At 43.0% G+C, this 20,408-nt stretch overlaps 1 protein-coding gene across 17 annotated transcripts in view; it reads right to left on the minus strand.

The window, feature by feature from the left end:
- CORO1C (coronin 1C) overlaps nucleotides 1-20,408 on the minus strand; it is a 77,262-nt gene that overhangs the window by 45,536 nt on the left and 11,318 nt on the right. For 5 of the 17 annotated variants that reach the window (XM_081542996.1, XM_081543005.1, XM_081542995.1 and 2 more), the window contains exons 2-3: nucleotides 7,146-7,210; nucleotides 3,950-4,149 (exon numbers count right to left, since the gene is read on the minus strand). In XM_081542996.1, coding sequence (XP_081399122.1) covers nucleotides 3,950-4,144 — 195 coding nt within the window. In that variant the 5' untranslated portion in view covers nucleotides 4,145-4,149; nucleotides 7,146-7,210. Of the gene's footprint in view, nucleotides 1-3,926; nucleotides 4,150-6,925; nucleotides 7,211-20,408 lie in introns of all 17 variants that reach the window. The other 12 variants (XM_081543001.1, XM_081542997.1, XM_081543002.1 and 9 more) reach the window with 4 other exon arrangements.

Here is a 20,408-nt window from a genome sequence, read left to right on the forward strand (position 1 = left end):
AGAGACCTTGACTTTCCTGGAATTTAACCACAAGCCTCATGAGGCTGCAATAATAAGTCCCATTTACTGCTGACACTAACTCTGAAGAGAAACTCATGGGGGCCATGTTTTAAAATGGGGAGCCTTTCAGAAAGAGTCACAATACATCTTAAGATCAATACATACATATTCAATATTATTAATACGGACAGAAAACCCCCCAAAGCACCACCAAAGCAGCCTGGCTGACTATAACCAGGAGTAAAAACTGTAGCGGCAGAGGGCATCAGGGGGAGGACGTGGGGGGTGGGGAGCAGGGGGCGACGCACACTGCCAGAAATCTCTGAGATGTTTATTTGAAACCGTGCGCATTTCCCCAGAGAAATCCTAGACTGCCATCCTCACACACAGGAGTCCAACACACACCCAGAGCATCATCTCCTGTAATCTTCATATCAAGCATCACTTCATATTATATGTGGGAATTTGGTTTTCCCTTCCCTTTAAACAAAAGCAGCACCTCATTATAAAACTATTTCAAAGTTGCCAAGACACTGAAGTTGCAGGATCTCTTTTCCAGGGCAGAATCCTGTTCAGGATCAAGGGTTCAACATGCACTCAGGGTCCCCAGTGTTTTCCTCCTTCAAGACTGCACTTCTAAAGGGGAGACAAACATCTCAGTACCGGCAGTCTTCAGGGGGTGGGGGGAGGGTGTCAGGAAACTGACCACAATGAAATGTAGACACAGCACTCCTGGAGGACAGAGATTATAGACAATCAAACCAACTGATCACACAGGCACATCTAACAATGAACTATCACCTGCGAAAACAAAACTTCTGATCCTCATTCAAATATATACTGTTAAACCAAAATTAAAAGGAAATAGATATCCAGGGGCAGTTAGCCCCACAAAGCAGGCAGAAATGTAGGTTTCCTGACAACGTGGAACACAGTTCTATTTTCTAAAAGCACAGGTAGTAAGTAGTTAACGGACAGGGTCTTGGGAAGAAAAGAAACCGGAGTGTTACCTGACACTCCAGGGCTCTGGGCTGGCCCTGCCATCCTAGCAGAGCCTTTCAAGAGCTCCTGAGACACAGGACTGTCTACAGCGGCCGCGGATTAGTTTTCTTTGCTCGGCTCAGCCCTGCCTTTGGTGGAAAAGCAACCAGGAGTAAACAGGCATCTACTTTGCAAAGTTACATGTTGGCACTAAGGAGGGAAAAAAGGAACAACAGCATTTCCCTTGCTGAATTCTGGGTAGCAAAATGAGAAATCATATTAACACTGAGTGCCACAGGAGACGAGAGGGACTTCCGAGATCATCTGGAACTGCCAAAGCAGAAAATCCCTTTCATATGATACAGAGCTTTCACATTCCAGCTAGAGAAATGGGAGAGCAGAAGGACAGAGTGATGAATCCACGCCCCACCAGAAGTCAGTGACCGAGCCAGCACTGAGCCCCCCACTCCCCGACTCCCAGGCCCGTGTTCCTTCCTCAACACCACCCTGATCCTAAGGGCGCAACACACACACTTTAATACACAAAAATCCCAGAGTATGTGTGAAGCCATTGATTATAGAATTTGATAACCCCAAGTATTGGCTTTATTTCCAATGGTGTCACTGGGCTTAGTTCATGCCAATGTCACCTCCTCCAACACAAATTAATATTTAAGGAGCAAAGCCACACAGAATGCTATTATAAGCCTGGGAAAGACAGGCCCTGGGGGCTCCTCCAAAACCACCACTTTGCTCAAACATGGTAATTTCTGAAGCAACTTATTCTATTCTAATTCCTACAGAGTTGCTTAAAGAACAAAATGCTAAAATCCACTTATTAGGTATCAGCCACCTCATGTTGAAAACAAAAGCAGAGGATCCAGTTAGCTTAGGATCTGCACACGAGTCTCCCTTACACGGTATAAGCAGAACCCTAAGCTTCCCACGGTTGGTGAAAGCTAAGGTGGACTCACAAAGCCTTCTGTGGATGTGGGATTTGAAGAGAACTGTCTGAACTCAAAGGAAGGTTAGCCACTCGGAAGTTTATTTTGGGCTTCTTAATTGGCTTGTTACATTTCTTTGAAGCAAAAAAAACCCCCAAAAGTCTTAAATTTATCCCTCTTGAACTCAAAAGAGATCACGGTGCCTCAGAGCCTGATCCTGGTCAACAAGCTGAGTTATCTTCTCAGCTAGCTGCCGTTAAGACACCACTTAAAGTCAAGTTTCCAAGTGCTCCTTGCTCTTGGTGGGCAAATCAACTAAAAAGTCGTGGCGATCAAATGCAAAACCGGCATTAGATTCCAAATCCCACTCCAAAATCAGGTAAGTACAGTTGTAACAGTGTAATGTATTACTCTGCTGGGAAAGATTGAGGCAGAAGGAGAAGGGGATGACAGAGGATGAGATGGTTGGATGGCATCACCAACTCAATGGACACGAGTTTGAGCAAGCTCCGGGAACTGGTGATGGGCAGGGAAGCCTGGCGTGCTGCAGCCCACGGGGTCGCAAAGAGTCGGACACGACTGAGCGGCTGAAGTGAACTTAATGTGAATAATACATTATATTCACCACCAAAGAAGACATTTTCTCCACAAAAGCCAAAGTATCCGAGTACAAAATTTAATTTCAATTTAATGAAGAGTCTCCTTTAAAAAATGATAGGCACCTTTGCCAATAAGAAAGTACGTTTGGAGACATATATCAGATTTGTTCCCCAAAGGCATCCATCTCCTGTTTTTGTAGTGAGATGGTTCTGTTGTATAATACCACATCAATCCAGTCACTGAAGTGCAGATCAGATGCTAAAATAAAACAAGTTTAGTCACGAGCATCTGAGAGAATGAAAAGTCTAAGAAAACTGGAAGCTTTCCCAGCAAGAATCTTCCTAAGAAAAAAACACCAAAATACAATGGGAAACAAACTTTGACAGAAATCCACGGACTGTAACCATTTCAGAATCACACGGCCCATCACGAGGAAACACACCCCTAACAGGCATGGCTCGGGCTTAGGGAGACCCACTGTTCCCAGCAGAGTGGAAACAGCTGTGACGTGACCCAGCATCTGCGTCCTTATCATGAGGGCTCAGGACTCACCAAACCTATTTTCCTCCCAAAAGCTAATCAGAAAATGACTCTTTCCAGGCTCTCTCTTCACAGTGTTTCCCGCCCGCCCACCCCCCCATTATTTGCAATTCTGGGATTTCCTGTTAAAGCTTGCACAGACTCTCATCTACAATTTTCAAGAACGGCCAGAAAGTTACAAACCGCCTATCTGCTCCCCCATATTGGAGAGGGTTCTCTGGAAGGATGAAGTCAGGAGAAGGGAGAACTAGGAAGCCCAGCAAGGCTGAAAATCACATAGAACCACCTCCAGTAGACAGCCTTTACTTCCACCACTTGTGAACGCTGCTTAGATCCTATGCTGAAACTTACTACTGCACAGACTTGCAATCTTCATTGTTTGGGGACATTATCTTGGGCTCCCATCCCACTTACCATTCAAAAACAAAACAAAACCAAGAAGTCCCAGTCCTCATGATCACTCACACACACACACATACAAACACGAGTTTCTTATAAATCTTTTACAATTTCTGCCCATTTAAAAATATAACTGCTTTTAAAGTTGCACTTTGGGAATCTTTTAAGGCAAGCGGATGATTACTAACCAAATTATTAAGTTCCTGTGCCTGTCTACACTCACAGCATCACTGTAAGAATCTTTCCTATCCATAGAGGGCACGTCCAGAACAGAGTTCACCATTCTGTTTAACGATTCTCTGTCAGAGAAAAACTGATGTGGTTAGTAAAGCATGTGGAACTTAACTTTAATTACATCAGAGTCTAATGGTCCCAGAAATCACGCAATGCTTAGTGAACTATCAATCTCCAAAATCAATCCATTACAGGCTAAACAGAGATTACTGGAGGGTGCCATCTCACAGGATGGAAGTCAGATGACTTACCTTGTGCAAAGGGAGTACAAGGAACGCTCCTCCCCCGCTCGCTTCTATGATTATGGCAACGAATCTGGGATTGACAGCGCAAAAGGAACTGTCCCAGGTCACTCGAGAAACCCGGATGTCATCGTAACACTGGTCATTTTTCACTGCTTGTCCAAACACATGCCGAAACTTGCTCTGTCGTACCACTCGCCTCATCGTGTCTGTGGGAGGACAAAAAGTAAGTTAAAATCATGCCCCTGAGAGAAAGTTTACTTTTACAAATGAAGAGCTCCAAGTCAGGGGAAAAAAAAACAGAATAGTATGGCATTTTGTCTGCTCTCCTAAAGGGTGGCCAAATGGCAAATCCAAATTTCCTTTAGCAGCACGTACTCAGAGAAAACTGCAAAATGCGTCAGGGAAAGAATTACAAAGAAATGAAAAATTCCAAATTCAAGATCCAGAAACAGCTCGTTAGTTTTAATTTTAAGAGAAAGATCAAGGTAAAGAATGAAGGAAATTAGCCTTTCAGGGGTGGGTGGGAACGGAAAGACAATCCACTATGACCCCCATCCCTTTATAGATAAGAAAAACTCCAAAGTGAAGTCATTTGGTAGATTTGAAGCTGAGGAATCCCCTCCTCCCCCAAATTATGATACTTTGGCTTTTTCCTCAGTCTGGCAAGGTAATTTTTCCATTTTTAAGCATTTTCCCCAGACATCAGCACTCTGCCGTCTGAGAGCAGTGCCTGCTCATGAGTGTTTCCACAAGACCAGCTACGTGCAGTGGAGAATTCAACACAAACAAACCGCCCTTGCCTTCAAGAGGCTTCCAACACAAGCAGAACAATCAGAGCAACTGAGAACCACATCTCTGGTGCTGACTGTTACCTGGAGTCTGACTACTTCTGTTATCATGGGGCCAAAGCCAGGCTGAGGAAGAGAAAAAGCAAGGCAAAAGTCTTCATGAAAAGTGGAGGTGAATCGGATGACAAGAGGGGTGCCGCTAGCACACTGGATTGATCAGGCAGAAAGGGGCCGGGCTAAGAAGCTGCTGTGATGGAGACAGGCCTGGGGTAATCACGGCAGCAGCAATGAGCAGAGGAAAAGAAAAACTCAGGGAGAGGAAAGGAAGCCAGTATGTCACTCAGCACAGCCACTTCCCAAGTAACCCAGAGGACCTGGGGACAGGAAGTGACACCAAGCTGGTGTTCCTGGGCTTCCTCACGGGTCATTTCAGACCCCAAATTCCACTGGGTTGTCCAACAGATACATGCACTGAAAGCGTTCAGGCTTTAGGAGCAGCAGGCCCCACCTGACTGAGGTCTCCTGGGCTGCACCGCAGTGTCATTTTCCTGTCAGCTAACACAGGACATTCCATTCACACTGGCCAGGGAGGAAGGAGCCCAAGGAAAAGACAACTGGCGGTGAAACACAGGCAAACCTTCACAACTCAGCTGAAAACTAGTCTTGCTGTCCCCAAGGACAGAGGAGGGCAAGTAATACCTGTCCACTAGTGCCAAATGGGACACACGCGGGGCGGCCGCTGATCACCACCAGCCCCCACCCTTGGATTCCCGTCCTCATGGCTCTGGGCCCACTGCTAAGTGCAGAAGCCCCGGGCATGTGGCCGGGCTGAGGCAACAAAGCCTTGGCAGGCTGGTGAGCACCCGTGTTCCTCAGCGCAGCTGCTGCCAGACCTTCCCAGCTGACCAGGAAGAGCAGATGCCGAAAGCCCTCGGTGAGGAGACGGCAAATTATTTCCTCCCACTTGGCTGGGGCCCTCCATCCGTGAAACAGAAGGAATGCGTCTCAAGCTGGAGAAGATAAGACAGCTTCCACAAGCTGGTGAAACCTAAAGAAAAGCAGGTCCATACAAAAACCGACGTACAGTCAGCTGGTCTCAGGGTCCAGTTCCCTCCCCGACCACCTACACAAGTCGCAGAAGCCGGAATCCCCACCATGACCTTCCAGCGGCGTTTCAGAAGAGCAGTTAACGCAGAGGAAGGGAGAACCGCACCGTGTGCCAAAGAGTTGATCCCGCTTAAGGAATGATTTTACAGATTTCAAACATGGAAATCCCAATAAGAAATTACACAAAGGACATGATGAGGTAACTTACAAAAGCAATTCACAAATGGCAGTTCTCTCCACTCCTTCCCGAAACCCTAATAAAATGACAGTAAAGGAATAAACACAGGTATAAACGCCAAAAGAGAGGCAAAGACACTGGAAGGAGCCTACCGAGAGCAAGTGGGACCACGAGCCTGTGGAAGGGGAACGCTGTCGAGCCTGTGTAGCTGACAGAAGTCAGTGCTCTCCCCGCAGCGGAGGTCCCGGAGGAGCAGCTCACAGAAGGATGCCAGGCCCAGCGCTCGGAGGGGAAACTGACCAACAGCTAGTTAGGAGCAGCCAGACACGCAGCTCTGCCCCTCCCATGTGGGACAGGCAGGCGCTGCCCCATCTGCCCCAGAAACCACACGGGGGCCCCAGACAGGGCAACACAACACAAGTGAGCAGAGGTGCCAGCAGGTGCCACCCAGACAGCCTGGGTCTGGACAGTGCAGCCTCCAGCCCCGGTGTCCCAGCAGTTCCTGAACACTGGCTGCCAGGCCGAGACAGCGCTCGCCCTGCCCTGCAGGTCAGCCCTCACCGCCCTCTGGGAAGTCCTCCACCCACACGGGCACTGGGTCAGCTTTTGGGGCCACCATTCAGTCACTGTGAACAGACACGTGAGGAAGCCCTCTAACTTGAAAAATGGAGACAGTTTTTCCTCTTCACTCAAAGAGGCCAGGATACCATCTAATCTCACCAACAATATGAATATTAATATAAATATGCTTTGAATGTCTTCACTGGAAAACATCACACAAAGCTGCTGGCTGTCTGACATACTAAAATACCTTTAAAAGTCACTTCTGTATTACACAGAGTGATATATGTTACACAAATTTCCATCCCAAGTACACAAAGTCAGAGTGACAGGTTCTTTTGCTACAACCTTGGAGCAGAGTGTTAGCGACAGAGCAGAGAGGGGGAAGCCGGGGCTCTGGCCGTGCTGTGCTGTCTGGGCCAGGCCATCCACACTCGAGGTCGAACCTCATCTGGGCTCAGCTGCCCACAGGTGGCACGGTTGCTCACACCGCACACGAGAGAGAAGAGCGATGAGCAGGGCGGGCTCGCGACTCAGGCAGCCTTGTGAGTGTGAAGCACAGCCGTACCATCTACTTCCTGGTCGTGGTTCAGCAGGGCAAGTCATAATCTCCTCCAGGGTCAGATTCTCTTCCTGGAAATGGGTACAATACATATAAAGTTGAAGTGACCATTAAATGAGCACTTGCTAATGGGATTGCAGCAGAAGAGTATTTTATTAAAGTACCCTATATAGTTAGAAACACATACTAAGTACACAGTAAACCGGCTACTTTTATCATCCTAGTACTTGCTGCTGCTGCTGCTGCTAAGTCGCTTCAGTTGTGTCCAACTCTGTGCGACCCCATAGACGGCAGCCCACCAGGCTCCGCCGTCCCTAGGATTCTCCAGGCAAGAATATTGGAGTGGGTTGCCGTTTCCTTCTCCAGTGCATGAAAGGGAAAAGTGAAAGTGAAGTCGCTCAGTCGTGTCCAACTCTTAGCGACCCCATGGACTGTAGCCTACCAGGCTCCTCCGTCCATCGGATTTTCCAGGCAAGAGTACTGGAGTGGGGTGCCACTGCCTTCTCCGCCTAGTACTTGACATAAGGTAATTCAGATTCAAGTTCCACTTCTGCCACTAATCTTTCTGAGCCTCAGTTTCCTCATCTATGAAAGAGGATAATCCCTTATAATAAGAATTAAAAACGATATTTGACATACCAGGCGCAGGCGACTTCACTGCTGAAGTCTACCAAATGTTAAAGAATCAACACCAGTGCTTCAGCAATTATTTCCAAACTAATTTTATGAGGCCAGTATTACTATGATACCAAAATCAGACAAAGACATCCCAAGAAAACTAGACTAACATCTTTTATAAATATGGATGCAAAAATCCTCAACAGAATACTAGCAGATCAAATCTAGCAACATGTGAAAGGGATTCTACACCGTGACCAAGTGGGACTTTTCCCACAATGCAAGGTTGGCATGACATCTGAAAATCAATCAATGTAACATGTGTCAATCAAAAAACAAAAATCACATGATCATCTCACAGAAAAAGTATCTGACAAAATCAGAACAGGGACAGACATAGAAGTTAATAGAATAGAACTGAAAGTTCTTCCTACATCTTTGATCAAGTGATTTCAACAAGGGTTATCAAGATCATTCAATGTGGGGAATAAGACTCTTTCCAACAAATGGTGCTGGGACCGCAGGATAGACACATACAAAAGAAGCTGGAAGCGGAACTATATGTAACTTTGTTCTGTATTTTCCAAGTCTCCTGTAAACGTGTTATCATATTTTCATAATAAATGCATGATTTTAAAAAAAAGGCTGGACCCTGACCTCACATAATATAAAATAATTACCTCAAAATGGATCAAAGATATAAGTCTAAAAGCTAAAACTTTAAAACTCTTAGAAGAAAACATAGGAGTAAATCTTCATGACATTGGATCTGGCAAAGGATTCTTAGATATGACACCAAAAACACAAGCAACAAAAATAACAAGTGTACAAAATGGACTGCATCGAAATTAAAAACCCTTGTGCTTCAAAGTCACCATCAAGAAAGTAAAAAGACAACTCACAGAATGGGAGAAAATTTTTGGAAATGATATATCTGATAAGGCACTTGTATCTAGTATAAAGAGTTCCTACAACTCAGTAATAAAAAAGACAAATAACCTAATTTCAAAATGAGCAAAGGACTTGAATAGGTCTTTCCAAAAAAGAAATGTCCAATAAGCACAAAAAAAGATGCTGGATATTTTTGGTCACTGGGGAAATGTAAATCAAAATCACATTGAAATACCACTTCACGCCCACGAGGATGGCTAGAATCAGTCCAGAGAATAAGTGTCAATGAGGACGCAGAGAAATCTGAACCCTCAGACACAGGTAGTGGGAATATAAAACAGCGCAGCTGCTTTGGAGGGCAGTCTGGCAGTTCTGAAATGATTCAACAGAGTTACGCTATGACCCTGAAATTCCACAACTAGGAACATACCCCAAAGAACTGAAAACAGGTAGTCAAGACAAATACTTGTACATGAATTTTTAGAGCAGCCCATTCACAACAGCCAAAGGGTGAAAACAATCCAAATGCTCGATACCCACTGGACGGTGAATGGACAAACAAAATGGCACATATCCACACAAAGGGATACTATTTGGCAATTTAAAAAAATACTAATACATGCTACAACTTAAATAAACCTTATTATGCTAAGAAGCCAATTACAAAAGTTTACATATTATGATTCCTATTCACACAAAGGCCAAGAATAGGCGAACCCATGGACACAGAGAGCAAATTAGTGACTGCCTGTCAGGGAGGAAGGGGTATCACAGTATAGGAGGTTACAGCTAAAGAGTACAGGCTTGCCTTCTGAAGTGATGAAAATATTCTACAATTTGTGGTGACAGCTGTACATATTTGTGAATATATTAAAAACCACCGAACGGTACACTTTAAGTAGGGTGAGTTGTATGATATGTGGATTATCTCTCAATAAAAATGTTTTTTAAAAATATGCAAAGTGCCTAGAATAGAATCTGAAGCACAGTAAGCACTGTCCACAGTAAGCACTGTCCAATAAATGTCTGCAACTGTTACTTCAGAGCCTGCTAATAGGTTTCCCTACCCCAAGTCAATTTTCTAACAATTAATGAGCCAAAAGTATGATTTCACATTAATGAACTAGCATCAGTTATGAAATATGTAAAAATATTTACAAAATTTTATATTCTCCCACGTCAGCATGGTGTTTACTATAGAAAAACAAACGTCTTCTTAAGAAAGCAGCCTGTAGTATCAAATCATACATATTAGTGTTTCACCGATTTTTTAAATGTTCAGCTATAAATTTCCTAAGTGTCATACCATCAAATTTAGGTGTTCTTTTATTAAATATCATATCCCAAATTACACAAATAAAGCGTCACCAAAATGAAGGCATTTTATAAGTAAACTTAATTTTCAGTTATATTAAAAAGAATAGATGAAACAACCCTGAACAAATACAGACACAAAGTCCAAGGATAGAATACATTCAATTTCAAATGTCTTGTCAGAGTTCAACCTTGGAGAGGTTGCCTGCCCTTAGTCTTTCAACTACAAGTTCTTTGAACTGCACACAGGCTTTTCTTTCCAATGATCACAGTAATTAAGGATCCTCGTGGCAATAAAGACGGAGACAATGTAGCAATCATTAAGCAAATCAAAGAAATGTTTACAAATTTCAAAATAAACTGATTTTAGATAGAAAAAATGCAATGTGGTTTTTGTTTTGTTTGCAATGTGTTTTTTAATTTCCACAAAATGTTGGAAATTATGAACCTTACCCAAGGCCTTATGATAAGCAACTGATCATTCTGCCCAAATTTTCAGTAAGACTGGGACTGTTGTGGAGAATCCCAGGGACGGAGGAGCCTGGTGGGCTGCCGTCTATGGGGTCGCACAGAGTCGGACACGACTGAAGCGACTTAGCAGCAGCAGCGGGGACTGTTCTAGAATGATATTCATTACAATAAAAACTGATCAATCTCTGAAAGACAAAGACTGTGAGAACAGGCTGAGAGCATAGGTCCAACTATAAAACACTCTCACAGACACTTCTCCTCTGTCCAAGTTTCTAGATGATATTGAAAGCCAAGCAAGCAGATTAAAAGTTAAGTCTTGACTGTTGAGCAGCCATCATGGCAAGCCTCTTTTTAATTCATTTATCCTTTTTATAGTCGACAGGCTATATATTAGGACTTATTTATCTCATAACCAGAAGTGTGTACCTTTAGACCCCTTCACCCATTTCACCCACCCATCTAACCCACCACTTCTGACAACCACCAAATGTGCTGTTTTCCTAGAGTTTAGGTTTGGTATTGGCTTTCGTTTTTAAGATTCAGCATGTAAGGGATAAAGAGTATTTGTCTTTCTCTGTCTGATTTACTTCACTTAGAATAATGCCCTCAAGATCCATCCATCTTGTCACAAATGACAGGATTTCCTTCTTTTTAATGGCTGAATAATATTCCATAATACTACACTTTCTCATCCATTTATCTGTCAGACATCTGGTTTGTTTCCATTATCTCGGCTATTCCAAATAACACTGCAATGAACACAGGGGTACAGATATCTTTTTAAGATAATGATTTAGTTTCCTCTGGATAAATACTCAGAAGTAGAATTGCTGGATCATATGGTAGTTCTATTTTTACCTTTTTAAGGAACCTCCATACCATCTTCCATAGTGATTACACCAATTTACATTCCCGCACAAATTTCTAAATCAGTAGATAATATGTTCTTGTTTTCAGCTTCATGAAGAAAATCTAGGGCTTCCCTGATGGTCCAGCAGTTAAGAATCCACCTGCCAATGCTGAGGACGCGGGTTTTGATTCCTGCTCTGGTAAGACCCCACATGCTGTGGGGTAACTAAGCCCATGCGCCTCACCTGCTGAAGCCTGAGCGTCCTAGAGCCTGGGAGACACAGGAGCTGCAACCAAAAGTGCCCCCACTCCCCACAACTAAAGAAAGCCCAAGGGTAGCAACCAGGACCAGCACAGCCAGAAATAAATAAATAAAGCTGATCTGTAACGGAAGACTCTTAAAAAAAAAAAGAAAACCTACAAGGTGACTACCAATACCCACAATACTTAACAGTTCATCTAAGGAAACAAAAAATTATTAAAATTTTCTTTACATGTTGGGTAAATATTTTAACCAAGAACAAACTGTGAAAAATAAGGTCCACATTTTAAGGACCTATTTTATAGGCATCAGAGCAAAGCTTGCTAAAAATCATTCTCAGAAGAAAACTTCCATCTCACAATCAGGTGATCATCATCGACCTCGACAAGAGTGTAAAGGCGTGCTTCTTGCGGTAATGCCTAGTCAAGTTAACAGGGAAAATTTATTTCAAAGGCCATAAAGAAATGTGTTGGGTGTTTAGAGGGTGAAACGTAGACAAAACAGGGTGTTTATAATACTGTAATGGCACCAAATAAAACACACTCAAACACCTGAGTAAATGTTACTAAGTTTTTTTCTCCATTCTCTCTGCCTCCATCAATCTCATAAAAAAGGGACCACAATTTTGACATTTTCCTGTTTATTGAGAAGTTATCTGTTTAAAGATTCCAGCAGATGCACTTCTATGGTGTGTATGAAAGGAAGCACATCCTGCTAGGAACACATACAGGAAAACCCCTACTAGCAGCAAAATCCTGCTCGGCACATGTGCTGAGACCATTCCAGAGTCCAGATCACTCAAGGGCTCAGGAGGCTGAGCAGCAGCAACCACAGGAAGACCCCAGAGTGTCCCAACAGGGATAGGACATGTTCCCTCTGAGCTGCTGCTTTTCTGGCCCTTTTAGATGTGGGGAGAGATCAGATACGTTATTTAATAGAAAGTGGCAAGCAGGACAGCAGAGAAGGAAACAAGGGTCCCCAAATCCGCTATTTAAATGGCAGCGCCAACAGTTAAAACGTCTTTGTGAGAAGTTGGAAAGGTATTACGTAAGCCTATGTAGGATATACATTCGTAAGACAGCAGACACCAAGAGCAAATACAGGAGGTACTCTGATTAAATACAAAAATTCAAGGTTCATCACTTCTGGATATGAGATAGCTCGGTTTTTTGAACTTCCTTAAACCAAACCCATCAGTGATACTTGAAGAGTTCACCTAACAAATTACTTTTATTGTATCCAATCCCTTAATAAACAGATCCATATATGAGAGCCTCAAAAAAATATGCCTAATTTCCTTACTTTAATAGAAGCTATTTACAAAGGAAGGAAAAAAAGACCACGTGCAACAATCTGCGTTATATAAAGCGCAGCAGAGAGTCAGACAGACACACGTGCATCACACACAGCAGCCAAGACCGAAAGTTTGCACTCCAGGGATGCTGGGAATTTTTTTTTTTAGAAAAACTGCTGACCACTTAAGACAACTGACTGCAACTACGGAACAGCCTTGATGTTGGTTCAGCTCATCATAACACCAGGATGGTGACAGGGCTTCCCTGGAGGTCCAGTAGTTGGGACTTTGTCTTCTAATGCAGGGAGTGTGGGTTCCATCTCTGGTCGGGAAGCTAAAATCCCACATGCCTCTTTGCCAAAAAACAAAACAGAGGCAATCTTGTAACAAATTCAATAACAGACTTAAAAAAAAAAAAAAAAAAGGCAAACGTAATGGGTGAAAATTCACCCATTACAGCTTTCCAAACACCGACGTCCCCTTATCCACTCAGATTCTAGGTAAAATGCCACGAATGAGGCATACCGACAATAAGTGCACTTTGCTTTGACCCAAGAATCCAACAACATTTTGGTTTTTAAAAGCTTCTTGGAAAGAAGATACAAAGAAATGCAAGTAAGATTTACCAAGAAGTATCCAGACCAGGCCCCACAGAAGCCTCGAGTAAAAAGGGTCATGAGTTCCAGGCCCTTCATTTTTTAGTCCAGAGACACTGCGTGACTTGCCCAAAGATAAAGGACTCCAGAGAGAGACAGGATGACCTCGAACCACAAAGTACAGGGCAGTTCAACTTCTCACCCCCTGAACTTTCATACTTTTTCAGTGATAAACTCCACACACACATACAGCTTGGGTTTCCCACGTCAGCCAGCAACGCCTCTCAGAACTCCTTCATGCGGTGCCTCCACAGTTCACAGTTCCACTTGGCTTGTTGGTGCCATTTTTAAATAGGAAATGACACTTGGCTCACACTTTATAAACTACAGAAGCTGGCTGTTTGCATTCAAATATACTGAGACAAACGACAGAGCACATTAGGTGTGCCAAAGGAAACCAACCTTTGCTTCTGATTGAAAACCCTTAGGTTTAAGTCAAGGGACTATGTGCTCAACTGTCCAAGAGAAGAGCCAGGCATGTATAAAAAGCTGGAGATCTACATGTCAAGAAAAATTTCTGGGCTTCCCTGGGAGCTGCTCAGTTGCGGGAGACATGGGTTCGATCCCTGATCCTGGAAGACCCCACATGCCTTGAGGCAGCTAAGCCTGAGTGCCTCAACTACTGATGCCCACGAGCCTAGGGCCCGTGCTCCACAACAAGAGGAGCCACCGCAGTGCAAAGCCCACAGACCACAACTAGAGAGCAGCCCCCTCCGCCCTAACCAGAGAAAAACCTGCACAGCAACCAAGATCTAGCACAGTTAGAAATAATTTCTAAAAGATGAGGTATGAAGAACAGGTTTACTCTTTTTAAAGCTTTCTAAGAAAAGAACTCCTACTTTTACAGTTTATAACTTTGTACTCATTTTAGGAACTGGTTACAAAGAGCTCCTAAAATGACATCAGCATAGGCGCTCCCCGATGACACAGAGTAGGATGTGCAGCTCAGAGTGACAGCAAAAAGTGCAGTGACAAGAAACCAAACAAGCCAGCTACCTGCACCAAATCACCACGAGGTACACTTCAGACATCTTACAATTAACTGTCAATGACACTCAACAAAGCTGTAATTTTTAAAAAAGAAATGAGCATGACGTGAACAGCAAAAGAACAACAGATAAAGATCCTAAATACAAAAACTCAAAATCCCACTTTGGCTCTCACATGCTCGTCTTAAAGAAAGACCCTTCATCAACCAAAGAGGTCTGTGCTGGAACTCCCTTAAAATAAAGAAGAATGACAGGCCATGAATTTTAGTTACTAAAACAAGAACTTTTAAAAGGTTGCAAGGGTCATCTCTAGCTCTTCAATGACAGAATTTTTTTTTTTATTTCATTATCAAAGGAAGGGCAGATTTTACCCCAAGATAATATGTAAGGATGACATGTTTACAATCCCTCGCATCTCCCAGTTTTTTGCTATCACCAGCATCTTTATAAACACACCCACACTACGCTTCCCTGGAGCTTTAAGAAAGGATAGCTGAAGAATCCCCCATCGAAGAGACAGGCGCCGCCTGCCCAGACAACACGATGGAGATGGAATCGAATAAAATCCTCTGAGCTGAAGCATCTCCCTGAAGTGCCCCACAGGAGACCAGGCTCGGAAGCTCGGTTCTGCCTCCCTCTTCAAAAAGCCAAATTAACCCCAAGAGTGTTCATCCCAATTGCAGAACCTTTACCGACATGACTGGCCCAGCACTCTCACTTAAAAATTAATGACGAATGTGTTTCGAAATGCTCTTTCTATACTGATGACCTACTTTTCTTATCAACAGCTGGGGGAAAAGCACATTGTGTATGACTGTTCAAACTTGCTAAGTCTGTTTCCACTACTGAGATGGAGTTTCTCTTGGAATAAAATTTTAATAAATCTTTAGCAATATACTTAGAGCAGGAAATGAAATAATCGGACTCCCAGATCTTTCTGTGGGTTTTTAAAGGTATTTTTATGAAGACCCTCATAAAGCTAGCCATAGGAAAAAGTAGCAATGTCAAAAAACACACTAATCTCCTTCAACTGAAGAACTGCCGTCTTCCCTTTTTAATACCCTATACCCTGGGCAAGCAGTGATCAAATAAACATACTCCTGACGCTGTTTCAAGGGAGGTAGAGTAGGAATAACTCTGGCCTGGATGCAAGATAAACTTATTCTGACACAGTCACCTAACCACTAAATCAATTCAGTCCTCTGGTTGGTTGTTTCTTCATCTAAAAGTGGGAGCACTAAAATAAATTATTTCTAGGATGCTATTATTAATACAATTATTATTAAATGTATTAATCTAAAGCCTACTAGTCTATACAGAGCGTTTCTTTCACTGGGATGCAGTCTACACCCCCCCCATAAAACACACACAATTCAAGGAGAATGGAGTTACCAGCACCCATAGGGTTACACTCATAACACACATGCTTGACTGTAAATGCTGAAAAGGTCTTTAATCCCAGTCATGCATCATGCATTTATTCACCAACTATTTACTGAGCTCTGATCATGTGCCTGGCATGATGCTAAGAGGGCCCAGGTTCTCACAGAGCTGACAGTCTCCAGGAGGAGACACTGCAATCGAATATTCACACCAAAGTCACTGTGCTGCTGGGATGCCAAGTCCATGGGGCAGGGAGTCAGTACAGGGTGAAGAACCACCTTTTTAGGAGGAGTTCCCAAGAGCCTTCTCTTTACAAGCAGGGTGTCTGAAAATAGCAAAAACCAGGGGAAAATATTTAAATTACTTATCGTGACTTTTCAGATTAGTAACAATCTGTGGCTTTAAAATTAAGGTAGTTTGCCCACAGAGGTGCCCAGAGCTTGAAGGTAAACATATTGAACAAGCTATTTGAAAACAAAACTAACACTGTTTAAAAAATCTCCCTGTTTCCAGAATTTTCAGCCATTTTATAGAGACAGGAAAGTGCACAGGTGTACACAGCTCAAAGATAATGCAGGTTCAGTTTCACACTGCAACAAAGCACATCTCAAAGTAAAGTGAGTCATAAGAATTTTCGGGTTTCCCAGCGCATATAAAAGTTCCTTCACGTTATCCGTAGGACAAAGGAGCCTGGCAGGCTCCAGTCCACAGGGTCACAGAGTCAGACGCGACTGAAGCGACTTAGCGTGCACATAGTCTACTAAGTGCACAATAGCATAATGTCTGAAAACAATGTATACATCTTGATTAAAAAATACCTAATTGCTTTTTTGAAAAACCAGCTATCATCTGAGCCTTCAGTGAGTGATAATCTTTTTTGGTTGACGGCTGACTGATCAGGGCGGTAGTTGCGAAAGGCTGGGTGGCTGTGGCAATTTCTTAAGACAACAGCCTGCCACATCAATTGATTATTCCTTTCACAAAAGATTTCTCTGTAGCATGCGAAGCTGTTTGATAGCATCTTACCCATGACAGAACTTTTTTCAAAATTGGCGTCAATTGTCTCAAACCCTGCTGCTGCTTTATCATCTAAATTTATGTAATATTCTAAATAAAACCTTTGTTGTCATATCAACAATCTTCACATCTTTACCAGGAACAGAATCCACCTCAAGAAACCATTTTCTTTGCTGACCCGTGAGAAGCCACTCCTCATCTGTCCAAGTCTGATCATGAGACGGCAGCAATCCAGGCCCATCTTGAGGCTCCAGTTCTGGCTCTCTTGCTATTTCCATCACATCTGCAGTTACTTCCTCCACTGAAGTCATCCATGACGACTGGAATTAACTTCTTCCAAACTCTTGTTAATGTTGGTATTCTGACCTCCTCCCATGAATCATGAATGATCTAAGTGGCATCTAGAATGGTGAGTCCTTTCCAGAAAGTTCTCCATTGATTTTGCCACAACCATCAGAGGACTCACCATCTATGGCAGCTATAGCCTTACAAAAACGTATGTCTTCAATAGTAAGATAAACTACTCCTTGATCCATGGGCTACAGAGTTGAAGCTGTATTAGCAGGCATAAAAACAACATTCACCTCATTCTACCTCTCCACCAGAGCTCTGGAGTGACCAAGGATGTTGTCAACAAGCAGTAATATTCTGAAAGGAATATTTTTCTGCACAGTTGGTCTCAACAGTAGGCTTCAAATATTCAGGAAACCATGTTGTAAACAGATGTGCTGTCATCCCGGCTTTGTTGTTCCACTTACAGAGCACAGACGGGGTAGATGTAGCATGATTCTTACGGGCCCTGGGTATTCAGGGTCGCAGACGAGCACCGAGAGTCAGCCTGTCCTCTGAAGCTTTGAAGCTAGGCACTGACTTCTCCTCTCTTGCTGGGAAAGTCCTAGGTGGCATCTTCTTCCATTAGAAGAGTACTTCATCTGTGTTGAAAATCTGTCGTCTAGTGCAGTCACCTTCATTAATAATCTGAGCTAGATCTTCGGGATAACTTGCTCCAGCTTCTACGTCAGCACTTGCTGCCTCACCTTGCACTTTGATGTTACAGTGACGGTTTCTTTCCTTAAACTTCATAAAGAAACCTCTGCTAGCTTCAAAGTTTTCTTCTGCAGATTCTTCACTTCAAGCCTTCACAGAATTGAAGAGAGTTAGGGCCTTGCTCGAGATTAGACTTTGGCTTAAGGGAATGCTGTGGCTGGTTTGGTATTCTCTCCAGACCACCAAAACTGTCTCCGTATCAGCAATAAGACTGCTTTGCTTCCTTATCACTCCAGGTTCACCAGTGACCTTCAAGAACTTTTCCTTTGCATTCACAACTTGACTAACTGGCTCGAGAAGTCTGTTAGCCTCCCTCACTAAGCTTAATTATTTCTAACTTTTGAGTTAAACCGAGAGACCTAACACTCTTCCTTTCATGTGAACACTTAGAAGCCACTGCAAGGTTCTTAACTGGCCTAATTCCATCACTGTTGTATCTGAGAATAGGGAGGCTCAAGGAGAGAGGGACAAGGGAGCAGCCAGGCAGTGGAGCAGTTAGAAAACCCCTTCATTAGTTTCACCATCTTACATGGGCGTGGTTCGTGATGCTCCAAAACAACTACGATAGCAACATCAAAGATCACTGATCACAGAGTATCAGGGTGGCAGACGAGCCACCAAGTATCATACCAAGTATAATAATGAAAAAGTTTGGAATATTGCAAAATTAACAAAATGTGAACACAGACGTGAAGTGGGCAAATGCTGTTGGAAAAAATGGTGCTGACAGACTTGCTGGATACAAGGCTGCCACAAACCTTCCATTTTGTGAAAAAACAGTATCTGTGAAGTGCGATAAGGAAATGGCAACCCACTCTAGTATCCTTGCCTGGAAAATCCCATAGTCAGAGGAGCCTGGTGGGCTATGGCCCAGGGGGTCGCAAAGAATCGGACACAACTGAGCAGCTGAGCATGAGCATGCCTGGACCTCTTGAAGTCTTACTGCACCTTTGGACAGATTGTTTTGCCTGATCCTTTTTGGTAAAATTACGAACTACTTCCTCGTCAGTACACCACTCTTCTAAAGGGGGGAAACACAAAAAACTCAGAATATCAGTGTCTATAACCAAGAAACTGTAAAAATGTAACATCACTAGAGAAAATGTAATTACTACCAAATAAATACTTTACCACCACTCAACACCCTTAGAAGGTCTCAGTTCTTTAAGAGGGAAATGTCACACATCTTCGTTTACTAATAAAATGAAAATACCTCCGGGGAAGTGGAAACAAACAAATAAAGCTCACTTTCAGGAGCAAAATGAGCTTTCATTTGGGCTAAGTATTTTGGGAGTGAATTCTCTATTACTAGAAACTTTTACCAGCCTTAGCTGGTAAAACTGTAACCTTATCCATTCCAAATCCAATTTCCCTCCAAACTGTATAAAGATTTGAAAAAAAAATCATAGCCCTTAATCCTTTATGTTAAATTAATTGGACTACATAATAGTAACTAAAATAGAACTTTCAAATGCCTCAAATGAAAGCAGGAAGAATTCTTTAAGCATTCTGAGTAGAAGGCTAGCACAAAGATCAGGTGTCCCACCCCCTAACAGTACTTGTCTAAAAAACTACATTTATAACAAACTCACATGTATAGTTTGCAGGAACCTCTAAAAATGGCCAAAAATAACACACACAAAGATGCAACTACAAAATGATTCTTTTTTTGTGATCACATGTTATAACAGGATATAAACCAAAGCCTACGGATTTTCAAATTTTAATACTGCACAAATGAACTCCTAAATGATTCAACAGCTGGAAGGGTGCCCAATTCACCCTACCTTAATGTACTTGGTTCTTGTCAATTTTTCAGGTGAAATGAACCCAAGCACATTAAATTCTTGGAGATCCAAGAGCCACTGAAATGAGCTGAGACCTGCCCTGCGACTCCCCGGGGCTGGCCTGGGGGCCCTGCAGTGTCCACTATGGACACTTTACAGCGAGTATATTAAAGGACAGGAAACTGGACAGAAGGAGAAAGACAAGAAAGGGAAACTCCATTTTTTCGAGGGCTACCTTAACTATAAATCCTCACCTTGATACAGATCAGGGTTCTTCTCATAGCTGTTTTGACAAAAGCTCTCCAGCCAAAGGCACACTCCACTAGGATGTTTCTCCAGATTCTTTCTAAAGTCAGAGCTGCAAGAAGACTGGAGTGGGGTGCCATTTCCTACTCCAGGAGCTCTTCCTGACCCAGGGATCAAACCTGCAGCTCTTGTGTCTCCTGCATTGGCAGGCAGGTTCTTTACCACTAGTGCCACCTGGGAACCCCCAAAGTTGCTAACCAAACCACAAATCAAAGCCCTAAGAACTCCATGCTACCAGTACTTTCAATTTACTCAATAAATTAGTTCATCAGAATTCATGCTATAAATAACTAGAACTCCAAAATTTGCTTCACAGATAAAACATGTTTCAGTAACTAAAGTGTATATATACGCTAACACATTTATTTAAATGAAAATTATGACT

Source organism: Giraffa tippelskirchi, chromosome 11 (assembly GCF_054371585.1).
Source record: "Giraffa tippelskirchi isolate mGirTip1 chromosome 11, T2T-mGirTip1v1.2.pri, whole genome shotgun sequence".
In the NCBI taxonomy this organism is placed as follows: domain Eukaryota; kingdom Metazoa; phylum Chordata; class Mammalia; order Artiodactyla; family Giraffidae; genus Giraffa; species Giraffa tippelskirchi.